Consider the following 23437-nt stretch of genomic DNA (forward strand, 5'->3'; position numbering starts at 1 on the left):
GCTTCGCTTACCTTCGCTTACCTTCGCTTAGCTTAGCTTCGCTTACCTTCGCTTCGCTTACCTTCGCTTAGCTTATCTTAGCTTCGCTTACCTTCGCTTAGCTTAGCTTCGCTTACCTTCGCTTAGCTTATCTTATAATGGCCTTACGGGTAATCATTTTAGAAATGTTAAGGGTAGCGCATCGAGGGGCTACTCACTCAAGTTTTCTCTTGGCGTCGCACTATTACAATTATTACAGAAATAAATTTATTGAAGTAAGGATTACTGGTAATCATTTTAGCACAGTTAAAAGTAGCGCATCGAGGGGCTATTCATGTAAATTTTATGTACGCCTGTTAAGTATCTTAGCTTCGCTTACCTTCGCTTAGCTTATCTTAGCTTCGCTTAGCTTAGCTTCGCTTACCTTCGCTTCGCTTACCTTCGCTTAGCTTATCTTAGCTTCGCTTACCTTCGCTTAGCTTATCTTAGCTTCGCTTACCTTCGCTTAGCTTATCTTATAATGGCCTTACGGGTAATCATTTTAGAAATGTTAAGGGTAGCGCATCGAGGGGCTACTCACTCAAGTTTTCTCTTGGCGTCGCACTATTACAATTATTACAGAAATAAATTTATTGAAGTAAGGATTACTGGTAATCATTTTAGCACAGTTAAAAGTAGCGCATCGAGGGGCTATTCATGTAAATTTTATGTACGCCTGTTAAGTATCTTAGCTTCGCTTACCTTCGCTTAGCTTATCTTAGCTTCGCTTACCTTCGCTTACCTTCGCTTAGCTTAGCTTCGCTTACCTTCGCTTCGCTTACCTTCGCTTAGCTTATCTTAGCTTCGCTTACCTTCGCTTAGCTTAGCTTCGCTTACCTTCGCTTAGCTTATCTTATAATGGCCTTACGGGTAATCATTTTAGAAATGTTAAGGGTAGCGCATCGAGGGGCTACTCACTCAAGTTTTCTCTTGGCGTCGCACTATTACAATTATTACAGAAATAAATTTATTGAAGTAAGGATTACTGGTTATCATTTTAGCACAGTTAAAAGTAGCGCATCATGTAAATTTTATGTACGCCTGTTAAGTACGGTACGATGTGGCTACTATTATGAGCCCAGCCTTTGGGCCATCTTGTTTAACTTTTATTTTTTAGAAATTTTGTTTAATCAAATCTTTCGTGTTCAAGCATTATTATTTGCCGGTTCAAGCAAATTAATGAATATTTCTGTTTAGTTCTATCATGGAAGAACTAATTTATTTATCTATATAAATCCTGATATAGTATCCTGACTGACTGAGAGACTGACTGATAATCAACGCCCAGCTCAAACCGCTTGCCCTAGAAGGCTGAAAATTTTCAGGAACGTTTCTCGTAAGTAGTAGGCGCGTACTAAGAAAGATTTTTCCAATCCGCCGCCATCTTAATATATGGCTCCCCGAAATGTAAAAAATCTTCTCTATGCAACAAAGTCCGCGCGTTTCAACCGATTTCGGGAATATTTACTACACTGGTTTCCTTTAACCTATAGACGGGCTGAATGGTCTTTCGGGTTCGATTTGTGGCCATCTTTTTAAATGGCGGCCACAAATTTAAAAACCCTTCTTTATGGAATAATGCCCGCTTGAAAAGTAATCAAAAATGTCCCGACGAGCTGACGGGCAACGCCGAGTGCCTTCGCTCCTAGGGTGCTACAAAAATATTAGTCATCAGTAAAATCTACCCATTCTTTATATAATTTTGATGGAAGTTCTTATTACATTTCTTATTATGTTTATTATAATTGCAGATGTTCGGTATTGATTCAAACGTTCCTGGAAATTCCGGCGTTACTCTATTCCTTGCCGCCATATTGGTATTTCTTTCTAAGCTATAAATGTTTATGTTTTGAGGCATACCAAGTACAATATACGAGGGGTCCGACTATACCAAAAAAAGCGTACGGAATTTCGGGATTTCTTCTTGATTTCGCCTAGCATTTCGGAATTTCCTCTTTGATTTCGTAATTTATTGAGTTCTCAAAGTTTTCGCGAGAAGCGTACGGGATTTCGTGTAAATGTCGGACCTCTCGACAATGTATAATTTAATAGGGAGATTGAAGTAGTTTATAGTGTCACCGAGGGGCTAAATACTCGCACATTCTGGCCTCAGTGTAGAAAAGCGCTACTTGGGAGAGCTAATATTTAAATCCCTCCACCGGACTGAAACAATGGTTGGGTAGTTATTTTTGTTTATTAATTGGTCTTAGTTCCGAGGTAATTATTTAGCAACTCTGGGTTATCCAAACAAATAATTTAATACGAAGTTATAACAAGACGACCCAAGGGCTGGGCTCGTAAGAGTAGCCACATCGTACCGTACTTCGACGCGCAGAACAGTGGTAAAACATGGTACCCGTAAAGAAAATCAGAGTGAATAGCCCATCGATACTCTAACAAAAAATTAGAACCCTTAATCCTTATTTCAATAAATTTACTTACGTTATAAGTGTAATATCCGGGGCAAAAAGCTAGTACTTTCTTTTAAAACTCTTCTCGATTTGTGGAGAAATAGACGTGTTTTGGGAACGTTCCCCTTTCGCTAGTTCGATAGAGAAGCTCTCCAGGATTACATTTTAACAAAGCTTGTTTTACAAATACGAAGGTGTATTTTGGTTACTTTTAAGGGTTGGTCGCTTTAGAAATTGAAAGCTCCCCCTTTTGTACTTCCTTATTTTTGTATTCAAGGTGGGGTGGGTTTTTATCTTTTTACTATTGTTCACTTGCTCTTACATATTTCTTTTATACGCTTAATCTATACATGGTTAATAATATTTATGCAATTTTAATTTTAACAATTAACTTATTCCATAAAAACGCGCAAATTACTTTCCTAATTTTTCAACACTCAGTGACTTTACGCACTTCCTATTTGAACGCGAAAGCGTAATGCTACGCTTTGCCACCAAATACCCTGGTTTTCCATCCTAACAACCTCGTTTTCCACCGTAGGATATTAGCGTGGAAAAACAGTGGAAATTGTAAGCCCATTAAAATTTGTTAATAATAGAAATTTTCTTATTTTTTTCAGTACCTGGACTCAACACTCGGAAGTTACGCGTTTATAAAAATATTCTTATTGTTTTCATTATTAATCTTTTTAATAAAATCTAATGTATCAATGAAATATATTTCAAAATAAAAACTTGCGTTACTATTTATAAAATATTATTTGATATAATCATTTCTATTTATTACCAAGGCATAAGAAATTAAGCCTAAACCATCCCAACCTAATAGTAAACTTATGGCTATTTCCTTCATATAGGATTTTCATTGATGCTACATTATGAGCCTATTCACGGCTTGTTCCCTGTGCCACGTTCGGGAAGGTACGTCGACACTATTGTGGAATAAAGGGAGCCTTCTCATATTACACGGCTCCAGTTTCAACGAAGCGTACTTTCTGTTTTTAAACACATATACTTTTGTTTATACTTTATAAATGTACTATAGAATAAATAAAATGAAATAATTGTTCGTCGATTTAATGAATCTCATTTTTATTGCTTTCTTTTCAATAAAGTTACAGGCTTATATATGATCATTAATAAATAAATCACTTTTTAGCACTGTTAAAGGCAGTGCGTCGAGGGGCTATTCACTAATGAGAATTTTCTTTCATTGGTGATTTCTGTTGATGCTTTTAAAAAGCCATTTAAAATGGATTTGGATTAATGGTTGCCTCTGGATTACGAGTAATCATCGAGGGGTACTCACTAAAAACTCGTTAGTGCTTTTAAACGGGATTGGGATTTGGGGTTACTTAGGGGCTATGGCTGATTATTATTATCATTATGAACGGATAATTAAGCATTAACACATTTGCCACTAGGGACGCTGTATACGTAGTTACGTATTTACTGACATCTAAAGCATGATAAATTCTGCCAGACTTTCGTGTAAGCAATATATAGTTCATAAATTGCCGTTAGGGACGTTGTATACGTAGTTACGTATTTACCGACATCTAAAGCATGATAAATTCTGCTAGACTTTCGTGTAAGCAATAGATAGTACATAAATTGCCGTTAGGGGCGCTGTATACGTAGTTACGTATTTACTGACATCTAAAGCATGATAAATTCTGCTAGACTTTCGTGTAAGCAATAGATAGTTCATAAATTGCCGTTAGGGGCGCTGTATACGTAGTTACGTATTTACTGACATCTAAAGCATGGTAAATTTTGCTATGACGTCATATCGGGTGACGTGACCAATGACGTCATATCGGGTGACGTGACCAATGACGTCATATCCGGTGACGTGACCAATGACGTCATATCCGGTGACGTGTCATGACGTCATATCCGGTGACGTCACCTACGACGTCAACGAGGTTATTGACTTGTGACGTCACGACAGATGTTAATGGTAAAAGGTAATGACTGTCCATTCATTTAGGCCTACCGTTCATTCATTTAGGCCTAGAGTTCATTCATATAGGCCTAGCGGTGTTCAGCTATTTGGATTTCGTGGCCGGGATATGGCGCACCCGAGTCCGCGCATCGGAGCTTTTAGCGCCCCCCGACGTTGGAAATGTATTTGGTTGCAGGCAAAGTTCAGACGGCTCATTCGCTGCCTGGAAGCCTTCGAGGTCAGACGGCTCAATCTTTGCCTGGAAACCGTCGAGGAGGGTCGTTTGGAAAACCCTTTCTCACTCAGCTGATCGTGATCTCGGCTTTTGAGGTCGATTCTTGATAGCTCCGCCATTTCCCTGATCGTTTTTGCCGAGGACGCAAGCTGAACTCGACGCTCTTCAACTTATTTGGCAGCCATTGCTTCACCTCGTGGTGCTTTAACAGTCCGTAAGCCTAACTTTGCAATAATCCAAACTCATCTAACTCCCCTTAAATTATTTATTTTATTTCAAGTATTTAAATTAATTAGGTAGTGTTAAATGTTAGTGAATTTTATTTATTTATTAAAAATCAAGTACCATAAATAAAACTTTACAACGAGATGTTACACAAGAGAGAATCCCTTAATAATCAGTTTAGGGGCTATTATTTAAAGATATTAAACGGGATACGCATTTAATTTAGAGATATCGCGACAGATTTTCGGAAATCAAGTCCCGCCGAACACGAGGACCAGTTCACTAAGCCTAATTAAGCCTTGTCCCATTTAAATTCTAGTTATTTTATGGATACTGTCTGTGGGAATAGTTTTAAAATAAATAAATGGAAGGTTTTCCTAAAATTAGTTCAGAGGCTATTATTAAATAATTTATAGATAACGCGACCGATTTTCGAGAATCAAGTCCCGCAGACATTATTTTAAGACACGTGGACGTTTACCCTAAGCCTAAGTTAACCCTTGTCCAATTTCAACTAGAGATTCTATTTGTGGGTTCTACCTGTGGGAATAGTTTTAAATAAATATCAGGTTTTAATAAAATTAGCTAAGAAGATATTTTAAATTATTATGCAATTTAGTTTAAATAAATGTCAAGTTTTCCTAAAATACGTTTAAGGGCAATTATTATTTTAAAGCTAGTAATCGGGGAACACAATTAATTTAGAGATAATGTGACAGATTTTCGAAAACCAAGTCCCGCCGAGATGATTTTTTAGCACGAGGTTAACCCGAGCTAAGCCTTGTCCCATTTAACTTCGTTTATAATTATGGATTATGTTGGAACAGTTTTAATTTAAAATAAATGACAGGTTTCTCTAAGATCATTTTCTTTACAATCATGGGAAATAATTAGTTAGACAGAGTATTTATTTAATTCAGGGTGGGAATCCCGGTAGTCGAGCCTTTCTTTAATTACCCATTTAAACTAAGTTTTTATTTAAAATTAATAAATTGGAAGTTTTTCTAAGATCAATTTCTTTACAATTATGGGGAATAATTAGTTAGCCAGAGTCTTAAACTACCACCAACTAATTGCCACCCCGAATTAGTCTCTCTCTAAATTTGGTAGCCAGTTTTTTTTTTAATTAAGTAGACGGTTTCCTTAAATTATTTAGATCTAAGAGATTATTTTGTTTGGCCCAAAAGTAGGCAATAGCTTAAGATGTGTTATTAATATGTTTTCATTTAAAGATGCGGCTGATATTCTTGGATTTTTCTGTCGCTGCTCATTCCGAGACGTATCCTTCCTGACGACCTCCTGATATTCTTGGATTTTTCTGTCGCTGGTCATTCCGAGACGTATCCTTCCAGATGACATCCTTTGTTCCGATTGACGCAAGACGAAGCTGTTCTGGACTTGCTATGTATCATTCCTGATGACACGCTTCGTTGGATTCACGTTACATGATGTCTTCTGGACTTGCTCTTTCTCTCAGCCATGACTTAAAGATTTGGAGGAAATCATCGAAGCTAGAAGACACAAAATACATCTTTTTTACTTGAACATTTTTCATGTAACCACTCAACTTAATTTTTTCATGGAAATTTTATCTGTAACTACTTATTATTTTTTTTTCGCGTTCAAACTTTAACATACAAACCTCTTTAATCTTTTTTTGTTCGGAATATTTGTAAACACTTTGGTTTTTTTGTTCTTTATTGAATAAATTTTGCCTTAAACCTCGTTCTTTCTTTTCTTGAATTTTTAAAATACTAGACTTGGTTTCGATTTTTTTGCCTCTGGACTTAGGGGGATATTTTTAGGCCCCTTTTTAAGCTCTTTACTAAATAAAAAAGGCAAAAACATTATAAAAAAAAATTTTTTTTTTTTAAAAAATGTAAAATTTATAAAAAAAAATTAATAAAAATACAAAAAAAGCATAAAAAAAGGTCAAAAAAAACTACCCTAAGTGTTTTTCGACTGTTTTTGTTCCTTCCCCAATATCGAAACTTAAATTTTAAACTTAAGCTACCACCCCCAAAGTAAGCCTTGCGAGCCCAATTTAAATTTAACAAGTCCCTGTTTTACTCGGGAATTATTAAATTTAAACTAAAGCCCGCTGTGGAGCCCCCAAAACCAGGAAACTTCGTCCTTAGAATGGGATTTCCAATGAGAGTCCACTCGATGTTAGAAGTCCTCCACTCGATGTTAGAAGTCCTCCACTCGATGTTAGAAGTCCTCCACTCGATGTTAGAAGTCCTCCACTCGATGTTAGAAGTCCTCCACTCGATGTTAGAAGTCCTCCACTCGATGTTAGAAGTCCTCCACTCGATGTTAGAAGTCCTCCACTCGATGTTAGAAGTCCTCCACTCGATGTTAGAAGTCCTCCACTCGATTATAGAAGTCCTCCACTCGATTATAGAAGTCCTCCACTCGATTATAGAAGTCCTCCACTCGATTATAGAAGTCCTCCACTCGATTATAGAAGTCCTCCACTCGATGATAGAAGTCCTGCACCCGAGAGAATGTTCCTGTGCAAGAGAAATTCTTATTATTATTCGGAGAAAATAGCACATGCATAACTTCAAATTAAATACCTTAATATGAAAATCCACTTGAATATTCTTGCTTGATGTTCGGGAAGAAGACAAATTATTAATATTTGACATTAATAGCACCCGCGTAACATTAAACTAAATACCTTAGTATGGGGAAGTAAAATAATACCATAAAAACCTAAGCCTTGATTTAATAATAATAACAATAATAATAAAGGCTTTGTTTATTGGAAACCCGCTTAAAAATCGTGTTTACTTTTAGGGGACAAAGCGTACAAGCAACCTTCTACCTTAAACATAAATCATAAATTTATTTAGATCCTACAAAACTCCCTCAAAGAGTTGCAAAACGCTTTTCCCCTAAAAATATTTATAGTTAAATCATAAACTAGATGCCTTAATACCGCAAAGGGAATCTCACCCTTAAAATCCTGATTACGTTCATTATTCTTAAAAGGGAGGGCTAGGACCACTTTTCACCTATTCCATATTTCAGCATTTTATTCATGTCCTGGCGAAAAAAAAAATCCCTAACAAGAAAAGGACACAAGCGCTTTCCTTCTAAGAATAAATATAATAGTAAATAATAAACTAAATAGCCCAATAATTGCCTACAATGTTTGACAGGCTGTCGAAATAGTCTAAATTGCTAATGAGATTCCCTTTAAACGGATAAAATCAAAGTGTAGACCTGAATTGAGAATGGAATTGTCCTGTTAATATTGCTAAAATTACTATTAATAAGATTTGATTACTTCACTGAGAGCCTAAAATGTCTAAATTGTTTTCCTAGTGAGATTCAGTTTCAACGGATAAAATCAAAGTGTAGAATGGAATTGTAATAGGTTCATTGACCTGATTAATATAGGGTGCATTTGTCAAATATTAATAACTCGTTCTAGAATTCAACATAAATTTCTCCTTTGGAAACAGATGATAGCTAAAAAAATACAATCTGTTCAATTCAAACAATCTAATACGAAATTAAAAGTATTATCAGCTTAAATGGCACAAGCATTTTGAATAACATTAATTCCACTTTCAAATAAATCATTTAACATAACTAGAAAGATAAATATTAATACGGTTTAGGGTCAATCTTGAAATATTATCAAATAAACAATCACTTTGAATTACTTTTAAACCGAGTAAAAGATTGAATAGTAAAACGAGGAATAAATGCAATTCGCAATTAGAAAAATTTAATAAGATTAATTTGAAATATTTTGAATAAGTACGACATAAATGTGAATCATGAATACTGTGTGCCAAAATAAACTTCTAAATTCTTTCCAAGAAGCCATTTTGTAACTACACAAATGGTGCTGTTACAGTGAAAACAAATGGGCTTGACACCCGGGCCGGAAATAAGAAAACTTTCATATAGAACATGTGTCTCCTCCTTTGACTAGAAAATTTATAGGACCTTGTCCACTAGTGTGTGCAAAAATCCGCGTATCTCTAGTAGAACCACAGTTATGAGCCTTCAAAGTTGGGTGTAATTATGGTGGGATTGGGGCAATAGGACTATAACATAGTCAAAGGACACCCCCATATCTCTAGTAGAACCACAGATATAAGCCTTCAAAGTTGTGTGTAATTATGGTGGGATTGGGTGGGAGCAATAGGACTATAACATAGTCAAAGGACACCCCCATATCTCTAGTAGAACCAGAGTTATGAACCCCCAAAGTTGGGTGGAATGCTATTCCTATGGAGAGGGTATGTTAGTGAACATTTTGCTTAATTACTGGGCCCCTGTTGTCTAACCCTGGGTTTCTAATATGGTGGGATGGGGGGGGGCAAATAGGACTACAACATAGTCAAAGGACACCCCCACAACTTTAGTAGAACCACAGTTATGAGCCTTCAAAGTTGGGTGTAATTATGGTGGGGTGGGGAGGGGGCAAATAGGACTATAACATAGTCAAAGGACACCCCCATATCTCTAGTAGAACCAGAGTTATGAACCCCCAAAGTTGGGTGGAATGCTATTCCTATGGAGAGGGTATGTTAGTGAACATTTTGCTTAATTACTGGGCCCCTGTTGTCTAACCCCGGGTTTCTAATATGGTTGGATGGGGGGGGGGCAAATAGGACTATACCATGGTCAAAGGACACCCCCATATCTCTAGTAGAACCAGAGTTATGAACCCCCAAAGTTGGGTGGAATGCTATTCCTATGGAGAGGGTATGTTAGTGAACATTTTGCTTAATTACTGGGCCCCTGTTGTCTAACCCTGGGTTTCAAATATGGTTGGATGGGGGGGGGGGGCTAATAGGACTATACCATGGTCAAAGGACACCCCCATATCTCTAGTAGAACCACAGATATAAGCCTTCAAAGGTGGGTGTAATTATGGTGGGATTGGGGGGGGGGCAATAGGACTATAACATAGTCAAAGGACACCCCCGTATCTCTAGTAGAACCAGAGTTATAAGCCTTCAAAGTTGGGTGTAATTATGGTGGGATGGGGGGGGCAAATAGGACTACAACATAGTCAAAGGACACCCCCATATCTTTTGTAGAACCACAGTTATGAGCCTTCAAAGTTGGGTGTAATTATGGTGGGATGGGCAAATAGGACTATAACATAGTCAAAGGACACCCCCACATCTTTAGTAGAACCACAGTTATGAGCCTTCAAAGTTGGGTGTAATTATGGTGGGGTGGGGAGGGGGCAAATAGGACTATAACATAGTCAAAGGACACCCCCATATCTCTAGTAGAACCAGAGTTATGAACCCCCAAAGTTGGGTGGAATGCTATTCCTATGGAGAGGGTATGTTAGTGAACATTTTGCTTAATTACTGGGCCCCTGTTGTCTAACCCCGGGTTTCTAATATGGTTGGATGGGGGGGGGGGCAAATAGGACTATACCATGGTCAAAGGACACCCCCATATCTCTAGTAGAACCAGAGTTATGAACCCCCAAAGTTGGGTGGAATGCTATTCCTATGGAGAGGGTATGTTAGTGAACATTTTGCTTAATTACTGGGCCCCTGTTGTCTAACCCTGGGTTTCTAATATGGTTGGATGGGGGGGGGGGGGCTAATAGGACTATACCATGGTCAAAGGACACCCCCATATCTCTAGTAGAACCACAGATATAAGCCTTCAAAGTTGGGTGTAATTATGGTGGGATGGGCAAATAGGACTATAACATAGTCAAAGGACACCCCCACATCTTTAGTAGAACCACAGTTATGAGCCTTCAAAGTTGGGTGTAATTATGGTGGGGTGGGGAGGGGGCAAATAGGACTATAACATAGTCAAAGGACACCCCCATATCTCTAGTAGAACCAGAGTTATGAACCCCCAAAGTTGGGTGGAATGCTATTCCTATGGAGAGGGTATGTTAGTGAACATTTTGCTTAATTACTGGGCCCCTGTTGTCTAACCCCGGGTTTCTAATATGGTTGGATGGGGGGGGGGGGCAAATAGGACTATACCATGGTCAAAGGACACCCCCATATCTCTAGTAGAACCAGAGTTATGAACCCCCAAAGTTGGGTGGAATGCTATTCCTATGGAGAGGGTATGTTAGTGAACATTTTGCTTAATTACTGGGCCCCTGTTGTCTAACCCTGGGTTTCTAATATGGTTGGATGGGGGGCTAATAGGACTATACCATGGTCAAAGGACACCCCCATATCTCTAGTAGAACCACAGATATAAGCCTTCAAAGTTGGGTGTAATTATGGTTTGATTGGGGGGGCAATAGGACTATAAGATAGTCAAAGGACACCCCCATATCTCTAGTAGAACCAGAGTTATAAGCCTTCAAAGTTGGGTGTAATTATGGTGGGATGGGGGGGGGCAAATAGGACTACAACATAGTCAAAGGACACCCCCATATCTTTAGTAGAACCACAGTTATGAGCCTTCAAAGTTGGGTGTAATTATGGTGGGATGGGCAAATAGGACTATAACATAGTCAAAGGACACCCCCACATCTTTAGTCGAACCACAGTTATGAGCCTTCAAAGTTGGGTGTAATTATGGTGGGGTGGGGAGGGGGCAAATAGGACTATAACATAGTCAAAGGACACCCCCATATCTCTAGTAGAACCAGAGTTATGAACCCCCAAAGTTGGGTGGAATGCTATTCCTATGGAGAGGGTATGTTAGTGAACATTTTGCTTAATTACTGGGCCCCTGTTGTCTAACCCCGGGTTTCTAATATGGTTGGATGGGGGGGGGCAAATAGGACTATACCATGGTCAAAGGACACCCCCATATCTCTAGTAGAACCACAGATATAAGCCTTCAAAGGTGGGTGTAATTATGGTGGGATTGGGGGGGGGCAATAGGACTATAACATAGTCAAAGGACACCCCCGTATCTCTAGTAGAACCAGAGTTATAAGCCTTCAAAGTTGGGTGTAATTATGGTGGGATGGGGGGGGCAAATAGGACTACAACATAGTCAAAGGACACCCCCATATCTTTTGTAGAACCACAGTTATGAGCCTTCAAAGTTGGGTGTAATTATGGTGGGATGGGCAAATAGGACTATAACATAGTCAAAGGACACCCCCGTATCTCTAGTAGAACCAGAGTTATGAACCTCCAGAGTTGGGTGTAGTTATGGTGGGATGGGGGGGGCAAATAGGACTACAACATAGTCAAAGGACACCCCCATATCTTTAGTAGAACCACAGTTATGAGCCTTCAAAGTTGGGTGTAATTATGGTGGGATGGGGGGGAAATAGGACTATAACATAGCCAAAGGACACCTAGAGTTTAAGCATCCCCTATACGCGTACGTGTGGCCACCTTTGACAATGCATTGTGGAAGGTAGCTACACATACGCGTTTAGGGGATGCTTAAACTCCTGTAACGCTTCATTTCCATTCGGTTCCGATAAAATTTTGGTATTTAATCTAAATTAACCTTTATAAATAAAATATTTACCTGGAAAGATCTCTGTAGCCACCATTGAAATGGGCAACAGCTTCAAGCCAACTTCCCAAAAGATATAGGATACTAAGCCTTGGTCGTAGTAACAGTCCTGCACTGCAGTGCCAGTGCAAACGGCAACGTGGGCCCACTAAGCCTTGGTCGTAATTAACAAACGTATTTGGCACGGTTAAGCATAAATTTTCCACTTGCGACGCTTAATTTCCGATCGGTTGCGATAAAACATTGGTATTTAATGCAAAGTAACACTTAAAATATAAATAAAATCAAAATATTTACCAGTAAAGATCGGACAGAAAAACGCTGCGGCAAGTTTGCACCGCAAACGTCCCAAATGAATAATAGCCTAGGCTTATTGCAAACACGTACCGCTAGATGGCGCTGCTCAAGTTAGGTAGACTTCAAAATATGGCGGGAGCGTGCGTTTCAATTTTATCGTTTCCATTTTCGAATATAACCATTCCCTTCTGATTCAGTTAATTATAATTTAATAATGTTTTCTAAACAGCCCAAAACACTATTCTCCACTTTTATAAAGTGGTACCGGAGTTTATGGATTCCTATAGCTGGAAGAACCACACTATAAACATGTTTGTCTAATAGGTTGAAACCTGAAATCATAATAATTAAACTAATTCCTATGAAAATAAATTAATTTTACAGGGGACCCAGTTTTACGTTGATCTAGATGAAATAAAAGTTCTGAAATTAAAAGTCTAACATATTCCAAAATGCTATTTACTTCTGGTTAAAGTAGCATTTATATCCCAAATTTCAATTTCCATACAAGAAAATGTTCTAAATATATTTTCTTTCAAATATTACCGCGACATGGTTGTAGAAAACTACTTCATTCTTTTCAAATTAAACACGTTTATTAATTTATTAGATGTTTTCCGCTTAAATATCAGAGTAAAAATTAAGAAAATATGTTTGCACTATTGCTTATACACGTTTTTAAAGAAAATTTGTAATAAAGCTAAAGGACAGCGGGGAAAAACTATAACTCGTAAAAATTGTGAAATTTAGAAAATCCCGTCAGGTATTTTCTATTTATACTCAATCCGAACTCGTAATGTTAATCTCTGACTGAGGGTGATTAAAAATCTCTTGATTTTCAATCGATTCTTCTAATTATAAGGTCAGTTTGCATAGTCAAACATTCCGGAAATAGCTCCAAATGATTTTAAAACTCAAATTAGGTTCATATTTTAAGGATAATTATCATAATTGGAAATATGCCCCTCCCACCAATCGCGCAATGCCCTGCCTTTTTGTTAACAAAATTATCGTGGCACGCTCTATGTCTCGCGCCACGGACCCACGTTTGTCACATCGCGCTAAATTTTTATCAAATCCCGCGATAAATTAAATTTCATTCGATACGGAGCGTGCCGCGAGAATTTTGTTAATAAAAAGGCCAATTATCTTAATGTTAGATAGAACCAGAAGTATATAATACTTCTCTTCGAGAGAAGTGTACCACAAAGCGGGGTAAGTGTAACGTCACTCTTCTCAACATCAGAACATTTAGAGCAAGGCTACTAAACCGAATCACATACACGATAAATAGTTCCCTCATCATTACTCTATTAGCGTTTAAATATTTGGCAAGACGCGCTTGTGCATTTTTGTCCCACGTCAAGATGAGGTTTGTGGGATGATTGCTGGGGATTTAGTGCCAAACAACTATAGAATTCACCTTACGGTGCGATGCCCATTTGTAGCTTGATGAGCGGGAAATCAAACTAAAAGGGTGAACTTGGGAAGAATGACGTTACATAACCAAAGCATTAAAAGGTTACAGAGTGTCATCCTTCTTCTATTATCCCCTTCTGATAGAACTTAATGTTAATTTTGGGTTCCTTCGAACTCCCCTCCGATAGTCCAAAAGTCGCACTTTTTGGCCGATTGAATAGAGCGCGAGCAGCTTGCGTTGTGGAGTGCGTGATCGAGTGGGCTATTCTTATAGCACGATCGGTTTTTAAGTTGGCCATGGCTATACGTTGACCGCGTGATCGAGTGGGATGTTTCTGCTGCTACGGAACGGTGCGCACAAATTCTTTGATTTCTGAATTCTCTCAGCTTGTGTTAAAGTTTTCGGGTCTGGAATTTCGAGAAAAGTAAGTTGAAATTTCTATTCAAATCCTAACTATTTAACCAAGAAAGGTTAATTACCCTTCTGAGTACGTAATAGAACATAGTGCTAAGGAAAGTTATTTTAAACATACTTATAATGCTTCATTTTCGAAACAAAGAGACCGAGGCTTAAATTAGGCGGTATTAGTATTAGGGCCTAACTAAAGCAATGGCGGCCGGTGCGATAACCCTAGGCTAAAATTTTTAGTTTATTATAGCGTTTTCCTTTGGGTCCTCGCGGAGCGCTCCCAAAGAGCAATAAAAATGGTAGTAGTAGTTTCCAGCTTCGTTAAAGACTGTTTTTGAAGAATAGGATCTCCTAGTTTTATTCCTCCATGGGAGCGCTCCGCGAGGACCCAAAGGAAAACGCTATTAATGAAATGAAATAGTAATTAATCTTAATCTTAATTAGATCATGTCGGGAGAAGATGATGAAGGATTTGTTATTCGTATTCGCGGTTTACCGTGGTCATCCACGAAGGAAGAAATACTCAAGTTTTTCTCAAGTATGTTAAGCCTACTTAAGTATAAAACGTGAACAATATTAAAGCTTCTGTTTCTCGCTAAGGCTGCAAAATAAAGAATGGTGTAGAGGGAATACACATGACACTTTCCCGCGAGGGTAGGCCTAGTGGCGAATGTTACGTTGAACTTGAAACTGATGAAGACATGCAAAAAGGTTTAGATAAACATAATGAACACATGGGACATCGATACATTGAAGGTATGGTAAAGCTTTCCCCTTTAACATTCCATTCAATTGAATTTACTATTTGCTTTTCCAATTGGTCCAGTGTTTAAATCAAAACGGAGCGAGATGGAGTGGGTTGTCAAGCGTAGTGGTGCCCATCAAGAAGATTCCTTAAATGATGGCTGTATAAGATTAAGGGGTTTACCCTTTGGTTGCTCCAAGGAGGAAATTGCCCAATTTTTCTCGGGTAAGAAATTTTTTTAATTAAAACGGGCAATTTATATTATTTTAAAGTAATAATAAAACCATCATAATTATTATTATTCTTATTATTAATACATAGTTTACGTTAAAGGGGTTCCTTTCATTCCCCCTTCAATTCAGCCCTTATTCCCCACCCCTTGTAGTGTTTCCAAGCCTTGACCATAAGAAAATGCTTGGCAAGCTTTTTCTTATGGCCAAGGCTTAAAGTAAAAGGTGGGTTAAAAACCTTCGAACTTCGCAGTGTGTATGATATAATGGCTGTAAAATTATGAAATCTGTCTCTAAAGAAAGCGCTTAAATGATTTTATAATTCATCAAAATTTTAAGCCGGTTAAATATAAAAATAATTTGTAAGGTAAGAAAATACACCTTAGTCCATAGCATTTACTCTGGACAGCGTTGCCAAATTGAAAAAACAAAATTATGCCATGGTATTCTCGCTCCAAAATTATTGAATTCTTGGTAAAATTCTGGTAGGGCTGGTAAAGCCCTTTCAGGCATAGCGTGATCAAGTTGGCTATGTTCAAGGACGTGCTAGCTGCCTTCCTATCCTACCCTATCATCCATCCTTGCCTGAGAACTCTATAGGGAGTTGGCAGTACTACGTCATGCAACTTCAGGCTACCTTCCACTAGTGCTAAAAACATACCAGGAGGAGGGGCTTATATAGCTTTCATTCTGTTAAAAAAACATACCATAATGGCGCTGGGGGCGGAGTTAAGCCCGAATTGCCAAGTCCCTATTGTGTTTGGTCTCTTAACTTCCAAGAAGTAGTATACAATAAATTTCTAGGAATAGTATTTTGAAGGATTTACGGTACACCTTGAAAAATTACTTAAAATATTTTACTAACAGTAAAATTATTGAATTTGTGGTACATAAATATCAAAATTATTGTGTTTTTGCGTACCATAATGGTACATAGTAGAAATTATGGTGCACTGTGAATTTTGAGGTGAAATTGTGGTATTGTACCATAATTATGGTACATCTGGCAACGCTGACGCTGGAAGAAGAGGTAGGCAGCACTACAGTGGGAGGGGAATAGGGGATGAATTGAGGGGGGGATTGAATGGAACCCCCCTTTAGCGAAAACTATGTTATATATCATTTGTTTATCCTGTAAATTGTATTATTTCTTCCTTCCGAGGCGTTAATGAGGGAAAGATGATTAATCTGTTGATGATGATGTTTTTTTCTCCTTGTGGTGACGTTTGTGGGCTGGATTTTGATTAAAGGGTTGGAGATTGTACCCAATGGGATTACGCTACCCACCGACTACCAGGGGAGAAGCACTGGGGAGGCTTTTGTCCAGTTTGCTTCACGGGATATAGCTGAAAATGCCATGGGGAAACACAAGGAAAAAATTGGGCACAGGTGGGAAAACCAAGACGTTTTTGTCACAAACGAGGGTTGTGTTTCATTGGCGGGATTCCCTCAGTAAAAGGGGCCTGACCATCTCTCTCTCTCTCTCTCTCTCTGTTTTATTATCTCTCTTATTGTCTCTTTCAAATCATAAGTAACATTTTAACCTTAAAATATGAAAGGGAATTTTGGTAACAAGACCTTTGGGCTAAACCTGCTTAGTTACAACTTGGAGATTGGGACGTAATCTTTTAAGATTTTGGGGTCTTGTTTTTAAAATCGTCATAATTTTAGTTAAATGGCGTTACTTATGGTTCATTAAATTAATTTATTAATTCGTAAATAATTAAAAAATGGGATGAGGTTGTTACGTTTTAACGCGACAAGAAGGGTGTGTATAAGACTCGGATAAAAAAACCAACCTACAGAGGGTAAAAGTTCAAATCTTAACCTTTAATTCATTGGGAAACAAAATTAGTTACGGAATAACCTAGATTTGGTGGTTGGCTGAGATCGGGGAAGCTTATCTTCAAAGTACGAGGAAGTGACCGAGTGATTTTAGATATAGAATAGGCCAAATTTATTACTTCCTTGGTATAATAAGGCATTAAGGTATGGTTCCCCGATGAGACGGTACTTGTAGGGTTATGTTTAATTTCAATGATTCTACAAGGGAACTTAGTTTATACCCACTCTTCATTCCTTAATATTTGTCTCTAAAAAAAACGAATTTGAAATATTTTCTACGACGCACCTCTTTTTAAGAGTTTTTTTTTTTTTTTTCAAAAGCAGTCGAGTCGAGTCGAGGCATTTTTAATTTTCTAGTTTTTTGGTAACGTCATTTTCTCGGTTTTCCCCCCATTTCTGGTATTGTAGATACATAGAAATATTTAAGAGTAGTCTTCAAGAGGTGCGAGCGGCTCTAGGCATGGGCGTCTCCAAGATGCGTCAGATGGGATCAGCCAGACCTAGTCCTTACGATAGAAATGATAGGTTTGGTGGACCTGCTGGACGTTACGGCGGTGGTGGTGGAGGGATGTCCAGAGGCGGAAGAAATTTTCGAGGTTTGATTTTTTGCTTCCTATTTCTTTCTCCCCATTTAATCGGGGGGGGGGGGGGAGTTTATCAATGAAATGACTCGACAATACTAATTTTATACAAATTAGAATTAAAAATATCAGGGTATTTTGAAATAGGCTAAAAAAGTGTTAGGGAATTTAAAAATACGCTAAAAAAGTGTTAGGGAATTTAAAAATACGCTAAAAAAGTGTTAGGGAATTTAAAAATACGCTAAAAAAGTGTTAGGGAATTTAAAAATAGGCTAAAAAAGTGTTAGGGAATTTAAAAATAAACTAAAAAAGTGTTAGGGAATTTAAAAATACGCTAAAAAAGTGTTAGGGAATTTAAAAATAGGCTAACAAAGTGTTAGGGACACTTGGTCTACTTTAAGGAAATACAATTTAATTTAAAAAAAAAATGGTTGTCCAAGCATTTTATTAATTTTCCCTTAAATTATGGACTAAAAGGAATCGTTATTTTTTGAAGGTATGATGAATGACGAGGATTTTGGCGGCTACGGTGGCGGAGGAGGTAACTTCGGCGGTGGAAATTTTGGAAGAGGGGTTATAAGAGGGAACGCAATGAATTCCTGTACGCTATTAGAGATGCGTTTCGCCTTTATTTGGGGGTTCTTTTCCCGAGATTTGTCTTCTCTAATTATCACCCTATTTTTGATCTTAATTAGTCGGTAATCGCAACATGGGTGGAGGAGGAATGGGAAACAACCGATTTATGGGAAATGGAGGTGGCGGGGGAGGTTTCTCCGGAAATAATCGCGCCTTTAATAATACCGGACATTTCGTTCACATGAGAGGTCTCCCATTTAGAGCCATAGAACAAGACGTTTTCGATGTAAGTAGAAAATGTTAAGCCTTTGTAGCGCGAGCCTTTAGCCTCGAAAGTTTCTAAACCTCGGTGGTGTTTTCGCGGCAGTTCTTCAGACCGATCAACCCCATCAATGTCCACATTCTTTACGAAGATGGCGGTAGACCTTCGGGAGAAGCCGATGTTGAATTTGCCACTCACGAAGACGCCGTTAAAGCCATGAGCAAAGACAAATCTCACATGCGTAAGTTTATCAAATGGAGTTAAATTCGAAGAAAAAAATTAGAGCGTAATCATTTCAGAACACCGCTACATTGAATTGTTTCTGAATTCTACTCCTAATCCCATGGGAGGAAATAACAATGCCGGTAACGCGGGAGGAGCCATGGGTCTCGGAAATAGCGGGGGAAACTTTGGAAACAACATGGGAAACGCTGGGAATAACATGGGAGGCGGCATGGGAAACGCTGGTAACAATATGGGCGGAGGAGGAGGCGGCGGAATGGGAAACACCCCCAACAATATGGGCGGAGGTGGCATGGGCGGCGCCGGAATGGGAGGAGCCACGGGAGGCGGCATGGGTTTTGGAAATAACCAAATGGCCAGTAACTTCGGAGGTGGCGCAGCAGGGAGAATGGGAAGCGGTAAGTTAACTTTATAACTTCATTTCTTCTTCACCCTGTTAATAATTTTTTATCTATTATTATTTTTATTATTTTGTTTTAGGTATGGGCAACATGAACTCTGGCGGTATGGGCGGAGGCGGCAACAACCCGGGAAACAACTTCTATGGTGCAGGAGGCGCGGGGATGGGGGGTGGTATGGGCAACGCGGGGATGGGAGGAGGAATGGGAAATTCGGGAATGGGAGGTATGGGTAACGCTGGCATGGGTGGCAACATGGGCGGCGGCGGAATGGGAGGAGGAATGGGAATGGGCCAAGTTGGAATGATGGGCGTTCCCGATTTTACCAATTTTTAACAAACGCCAATCAAGCCAGTGTAGTTTTATCCATCTTCAAAAAAAAGAAAATTGTTTTTCATAAAAAAATGTATTGTTTTTTCATCATCAAAAATTGTATTGTTTTTCATCATCAAAAAAAAATGAATTGTTTTTTCATCATAAAAAAATAGTCCATCTGACGAAAAGATTGTGAATTTTTTAAAAAAAAAATTTGCCATTTCACATTCCCGAAAACAATTTTTTGTTGCGCAATAATTCTTATGTTATTAACCGCCGCGACTGTAGATAACTTCTACGACGAACTTCATTTTCGCGCTCCAGAAAAAAAAACAACATAAATATAGAATAAAAACACGCGCTAAACGATTAACCGACATTCTCTTGTGAAACTTTAAAAAAAAATCGACTTAAATCGTCATTGTGTGTATTTTTTGTTTCCTGCGTTTCAAAGAAAGAAAGAAAGAAATAAATCGTCACTTTAAATTAATGTTTTTAACCTGCGTCATTTCAATATTTTTCCGATACTCCGTCTGTCCGTTTTACCAAATATCTTCTACTCCGCCCCTCCTTTTTAGTTTTACCGAATATCTCCTATTCCGCGGGTCCGCCCGTCCTTTTTACCGAATATCTCCTCCGCCCGTACTTTTTAGCGAATATCTCCTCCGCCCGTACTTTTTAGCGAATATCTCCTCCTCCGCCCGTACTTTTTAGCGAATATCTCCTCCTCCGCCCGTACTTTTTAGCGAATATCTCCTCCTCCGCCCGTCCTTTTTACCGAATATCTCCGCCCGTCCGTTTTACCGAAAATCTCCTCCTCCGCCCGTCCGTTTTAGCGAATATCTCCTCCTCCGCCCGTACTTTTTAGCGAATATCTCCTCCTCCGCCCGTCCGTTTTACCGAAAATCTCCTCCTCCGCCCGTCCGTTTTACCGAATGTCTGATACTCCAACTGACTGTTTTCGCTACTTTCTGGTCTGTATTTCCATTACGTAATTTACATTTAAATACGGACTTATTTTCAATCGAGGTATGTAGGGTTTTTGGTGAAAATATGAGTAAAAATGTCTTTATTTTTGGCACAAAAAGGCTTAGCTAGCAAATCGAAATTAATTTCGAGTTTTGTTAAGTTTTCTTCGCTTCACAATCGGGGTCTTATACTTAAGCCATTGCTAATAACGAGCGGCACCGGCGTTAATCACTACGATAAAACCGCGTTAAATCACAACAACCGGCCATATTTTTATAAAAACTTCAAAAGCTTAGGTCACCAGAAATCGTACGAACATCCGAAATCGTCTTTACTGAGAAAAGTATACGTTGGAGTTTTGTGCATTGGTTTGGTCGTACCCTGCGTGGATTGGAAATGGTTCGTAATGTTTTACCATAGATATAGTAAAACTATAACATATCTAAGTGTTTTACTCGAGTTCCTGGCCTTTATTTGAATAATTTGTGGGGCGCTGCAGGATCGCCAGTTACCTTCCAGAGAAAATTCGTAAATACTTTCGTGTTGATGCCTTAGCCTACGTACACGAAACGTTTCCGACTGTCAAAGCTAAGGAAGTTGAAACCAATGAGGAAACTGAGGCAACCGAATCAGCGCCAAAAAAGAAAAGAGATCAACCTGGTTTTCATGATCGAAAAGTAATTATTATTCGGGGGGGGGGGGAAAGAAACTTGAAAATTAAAACTGACCTATTTTGAACAAAAACTGGCCTATTTTACATTTAATTTCAGATCATAGAATATGAGAATCGTATAAGAGCTTATTCAACACCGGATAAAATATTTCGCTACTTTGCCACTCTTAGAGTACAGAATGAACACGGAGAGTACGACATATTCATGACTCCTGAAGATTTCCTTCGCTCCTTAACTCCCGGAATTAAACAACCGGAAGGTTTTGGATTAGATCAATACAAACGATTGGAAATTAGAGTAAGTTTGTCTTTTGGTAATTAAATTTTGACGCAATCTTAACCAAAGAGGTCTGTCTGGCTTTACTATATTTCTAACCTATTTTTACTAACCTAATTAATAAATTAACAAATCTTGGGTTTTATTAACGCTGTCAGAGTGATTCCTTTATGTCGGGACGCAAAATATTGGCTGAACACGATAACAAGAGAGGCTTTGATGCCGATTCTTCAGTGGGTCTATTTTACTAACAATCTTTTTAATTAATTGAATGGCGTGATTTTTATCGATCAGCACTTTTTTTTTTCAAAATTGAATTTCTGGGTCTATTTAAACAAAATTGGCGTCCTATTTTGCTTGTAATTGCATGAACCAGGTTTATTTTTAACATAAATGGCCTATTTTACATTTAATTAAATCGTATATTATTATTTAATTAAAATATTAACGTTTTGAGAGTTATTTTCAGACTAAAGGAATTCAAAAGATTCTCTCCGAAAACAGCATATTTTACAAGCTGGGAGCATCCGGTCTTATTAATTTTTCAGATTATATTTTCCTCCTAACCATTTTGTCAGGTATTTAATTTAAAACGAATTAAATTAATTAATTCGTTTTAATTAATATCGTTAATTAATTACGTTTTTAGCTTCCAGGAGACATTTTGAAATAGCTTTCAGAATGTTTGATCTTAACGGAGACGGAAATGTGGATTACGAAGAATTTGAAATGGTTCAAACCATAATCCGTAATCAAACGAGCGTAGGAATGCGACACAGAGATCATGGTAACACCGGTAATATTTATAAAGGTGTTAGCAGCGCTCTGGCCACTTATTTCTTCGGAGAAAAACTAGATCAGAAACTGACCGTTGAAAAGTTTTTGGATTTCCAGAAACAATTACAAACGGAAATTTTGACGCTGGAAGTAAGCTAGCCTAACCGTTCGAGACTAGTTTGCGAATGGGGACGTCATTAAGGCGCTTTTTTGTACTTAGTTCAGGAGAAAAGAACCTAATGAGGAAAACATGATCCGAGAGATTGATTTTGCCGATTTATTGTTAACGTACGCTGGTTTGTCCGACAAGAAGCAATTAAAAATGCTTAAAAGAGTGAAAAAAAGGTTTAAGGGAAATAGCCAAGGAATAACTCTCGACGATTATCTACAATTCTTTCACTTTCTCAACAATATTAATGACGTTGATACCGCTCTAACTTTTTATCATATTGCCGGAGCCTCTATCGATCCTCGTGAGTTTACTACCACGGAGCTGTATTGTACAATAGAGCTCCGTGTTACCACTAACCCAAAAATTCGCTTGAAATAATTAAAACTATTATCTCTAGCAACATTGAAACACGTTGCCAGAACCGTAGCTCACGTGGAACTTCGCGATCACATGATTGACGTGGTTTTCACCTTGTTTGACGAAAACCGTAGGAATTTTCATTTCAATATTCAAAGTTATTTTAATAACAATTATCGTTCCTTTCAGTGGATGGGCAACTAAGCAATAAGGAATTTGTTAACGTAATGAAGGAACGTTTGCAACGGGGTCTGGAAAAACCCAAAGATACGGGTTTTATAAAGCTCCTTAATTCAATGTGGAAATGCGCCATGTTAAAAAAACCCGTTCTTCTCGATGTGTGATAAATATTAATAATGTTTTGAACATTTTCTAATCTTAAAAAACGTCTCTTCATATTTCCCTCTCTCATATTAAAGATTAACGCTGTATTTACGCTTTAAGATATTTATTCTTGTTTTTAAGCTTGTAGAATAATATTTAGATTATCGCTTGTTTTAAGTTATTGTTTGAAATAAATCGTTAATATTGCATCCATGAGTTTATGATGTTTGGTAATATGAACTCGACTTTTTGAGAGCGTGGTCGAAAGATATCGAGGTTATGCAA

At 38.1% G+C, this 23437-nt stretch overlaps 3 protein-coding genes and 2 long non-coding RNA genes across 8 annotated transcripts; 4 read left to right on the forward strand and 1 right to left on the reverse strand.

The window, feature by feature from the left end:
* Positions 1 to 1563: 1563 nt before the first annotated feature.
* Positions 1564 to 3498, forward strand: LOC149651278 (uncharacterized). The gene is made up of 3 exons (XR_016371155.1): positions 1564 to 1692; positions 1770 to 1835; positions 3050 to 3498. It is a non-coding gene; the product is annotated as an uncharacterized LOC149651278 (long non-coding RNA).
* A 1114-nt stretch (positions 3499 to 4612) lies between these two features.
* LOC149651279 (uncharacterized) lies at positions 4613 to 6702 on the forward strand. The gene is made up of 2 exons (XR_016371159.1): positions 4613 to 4826; positions 6070 to 6702. It is a non-coding gene; the product is annotated as an uncharacterized LOC149651279 (long non-coding RNA).
* On the reverse strand, positions 4860 to 12691 carry LOC149651280 (uncharacterized). Its single transcript, XM_089848137.1, has 5 exons — positions 12581 to 12691; positions 12296 to 12497; positions 7417 to 8317; positions 6480 to 7350; positions 4860 to 6348 (listed from the first exon to the last, which is right to left on the reverse strand). The coding sequence occupies exons 3-4, from the start codon at positions 7486 to 7488 to the stop codon at positions 6904 to 6906; spliced, it is 519 nt and encodes a 172-aa protein (XP_089704263.1). The 5' UTR covers positions 7489 to 8317; positions 12296 to 12497; positions 12581 to 12691; the 3' UTR covers positions 4860 to 6348; positions 6480 to 6903.
* Positions 12692 to 14267: 1576 nt separating this feature from the next.
* On the forward strand, positions 14268 to 20093 carry LOC149651281 (heterogeneous nuclear ribonucleoprotein F-like). 3 transcript variants are annotated; one of them, XM_089848122.1, is made up of 11 exons: positions 14268 to 14424; positions 14853 to 14946; positions 15009 to 15164; positions 15235 to 15378; positions 16634 to 16772; positions 17637 to 17824; positions 18306 to 18410; positions 18505 to 18671; positions 18753 to 18888; positions 18947 to 19288; positions 19371 to 20093. In XM_089848122.1, exons 2-11 carry the CDS (start codon positions 14856 to 14858, stop codon positions 19622 to 19624), a joined length of 1722 nt encoding a protein of 573 aa, XP_089704248.1. In that variant the 5' UTR covers positions 14268 to 14424; positions 14853 to 14855; the 3' UTR covers positions 19625 to 20093. The 3 variants fall into 3 exon arrangements, with proteins under 3 accessions (XP_089704248.1, XP_089704250.1, XP_089704249.1); XM_089848124.1 differs by having other exon boundaries at positions 18306 to 18350; XM_089848123.1 differs by lacking the exon at positions 14268 to 14424 and having other exon boundaries at positions 14834 to 14946.
* Positions 20094 to 20242: 149 nt separating this feature from the next.
* MICU1 (Mitochondrial calcium uptake 1) lies at positions 20243 to 23368 on the forward strand. 2 transcript variants are annotated; one of them, XM_089848125.1, is made up of 9 exons: positions 20243 to 20971; positions 21072 to 21249; positions 21343 to 21543; positions 21681 to 21755; positions 21992 to 22100; positions 22172 to 22449; positions 22520 to 22772; positions 22869 to 22958; positions 23018 to 23368. In XM_089848125.1, exons 1-9 carry the CDS (start codon positions 20667 to 20669, stop codon positions 23170 to 23172), a joined length of 1644 nt encoding a protein of 547 aa, XP_089704251.1. In that variant the 5' UTR covers positions 20243 to 20666; the 3' UTR covers positions 23173 to 23368. The 2 variants fall into 2 exon arrangements, with proteins under 2 accessions (XP_089704251.1, XP_089704253.1); XM_089848127.1 differs by lacking the exon at positions 21681 to 21755.
* The last annotated feature ends 69 nt before the right edge of the window (positions 23369 to 23437 follow it).

Source organism: Phalangium opilio, unplaced genomic scaffold (assembly GCF_054372755.1).
Source record: "Phalangium opilio isolate 3A_F unplaced genomic scaffold, DU_Popi_V2 ptg000082l_1, whole genome shotgun sequence".
Taxonomy (NCBI): domain Eukaryota; kingdom Metazoa; phylum Arthropoda; class Arachnida; order Opiliones; family Phalangiidae; genus Phalangium; species Phalangium opilio.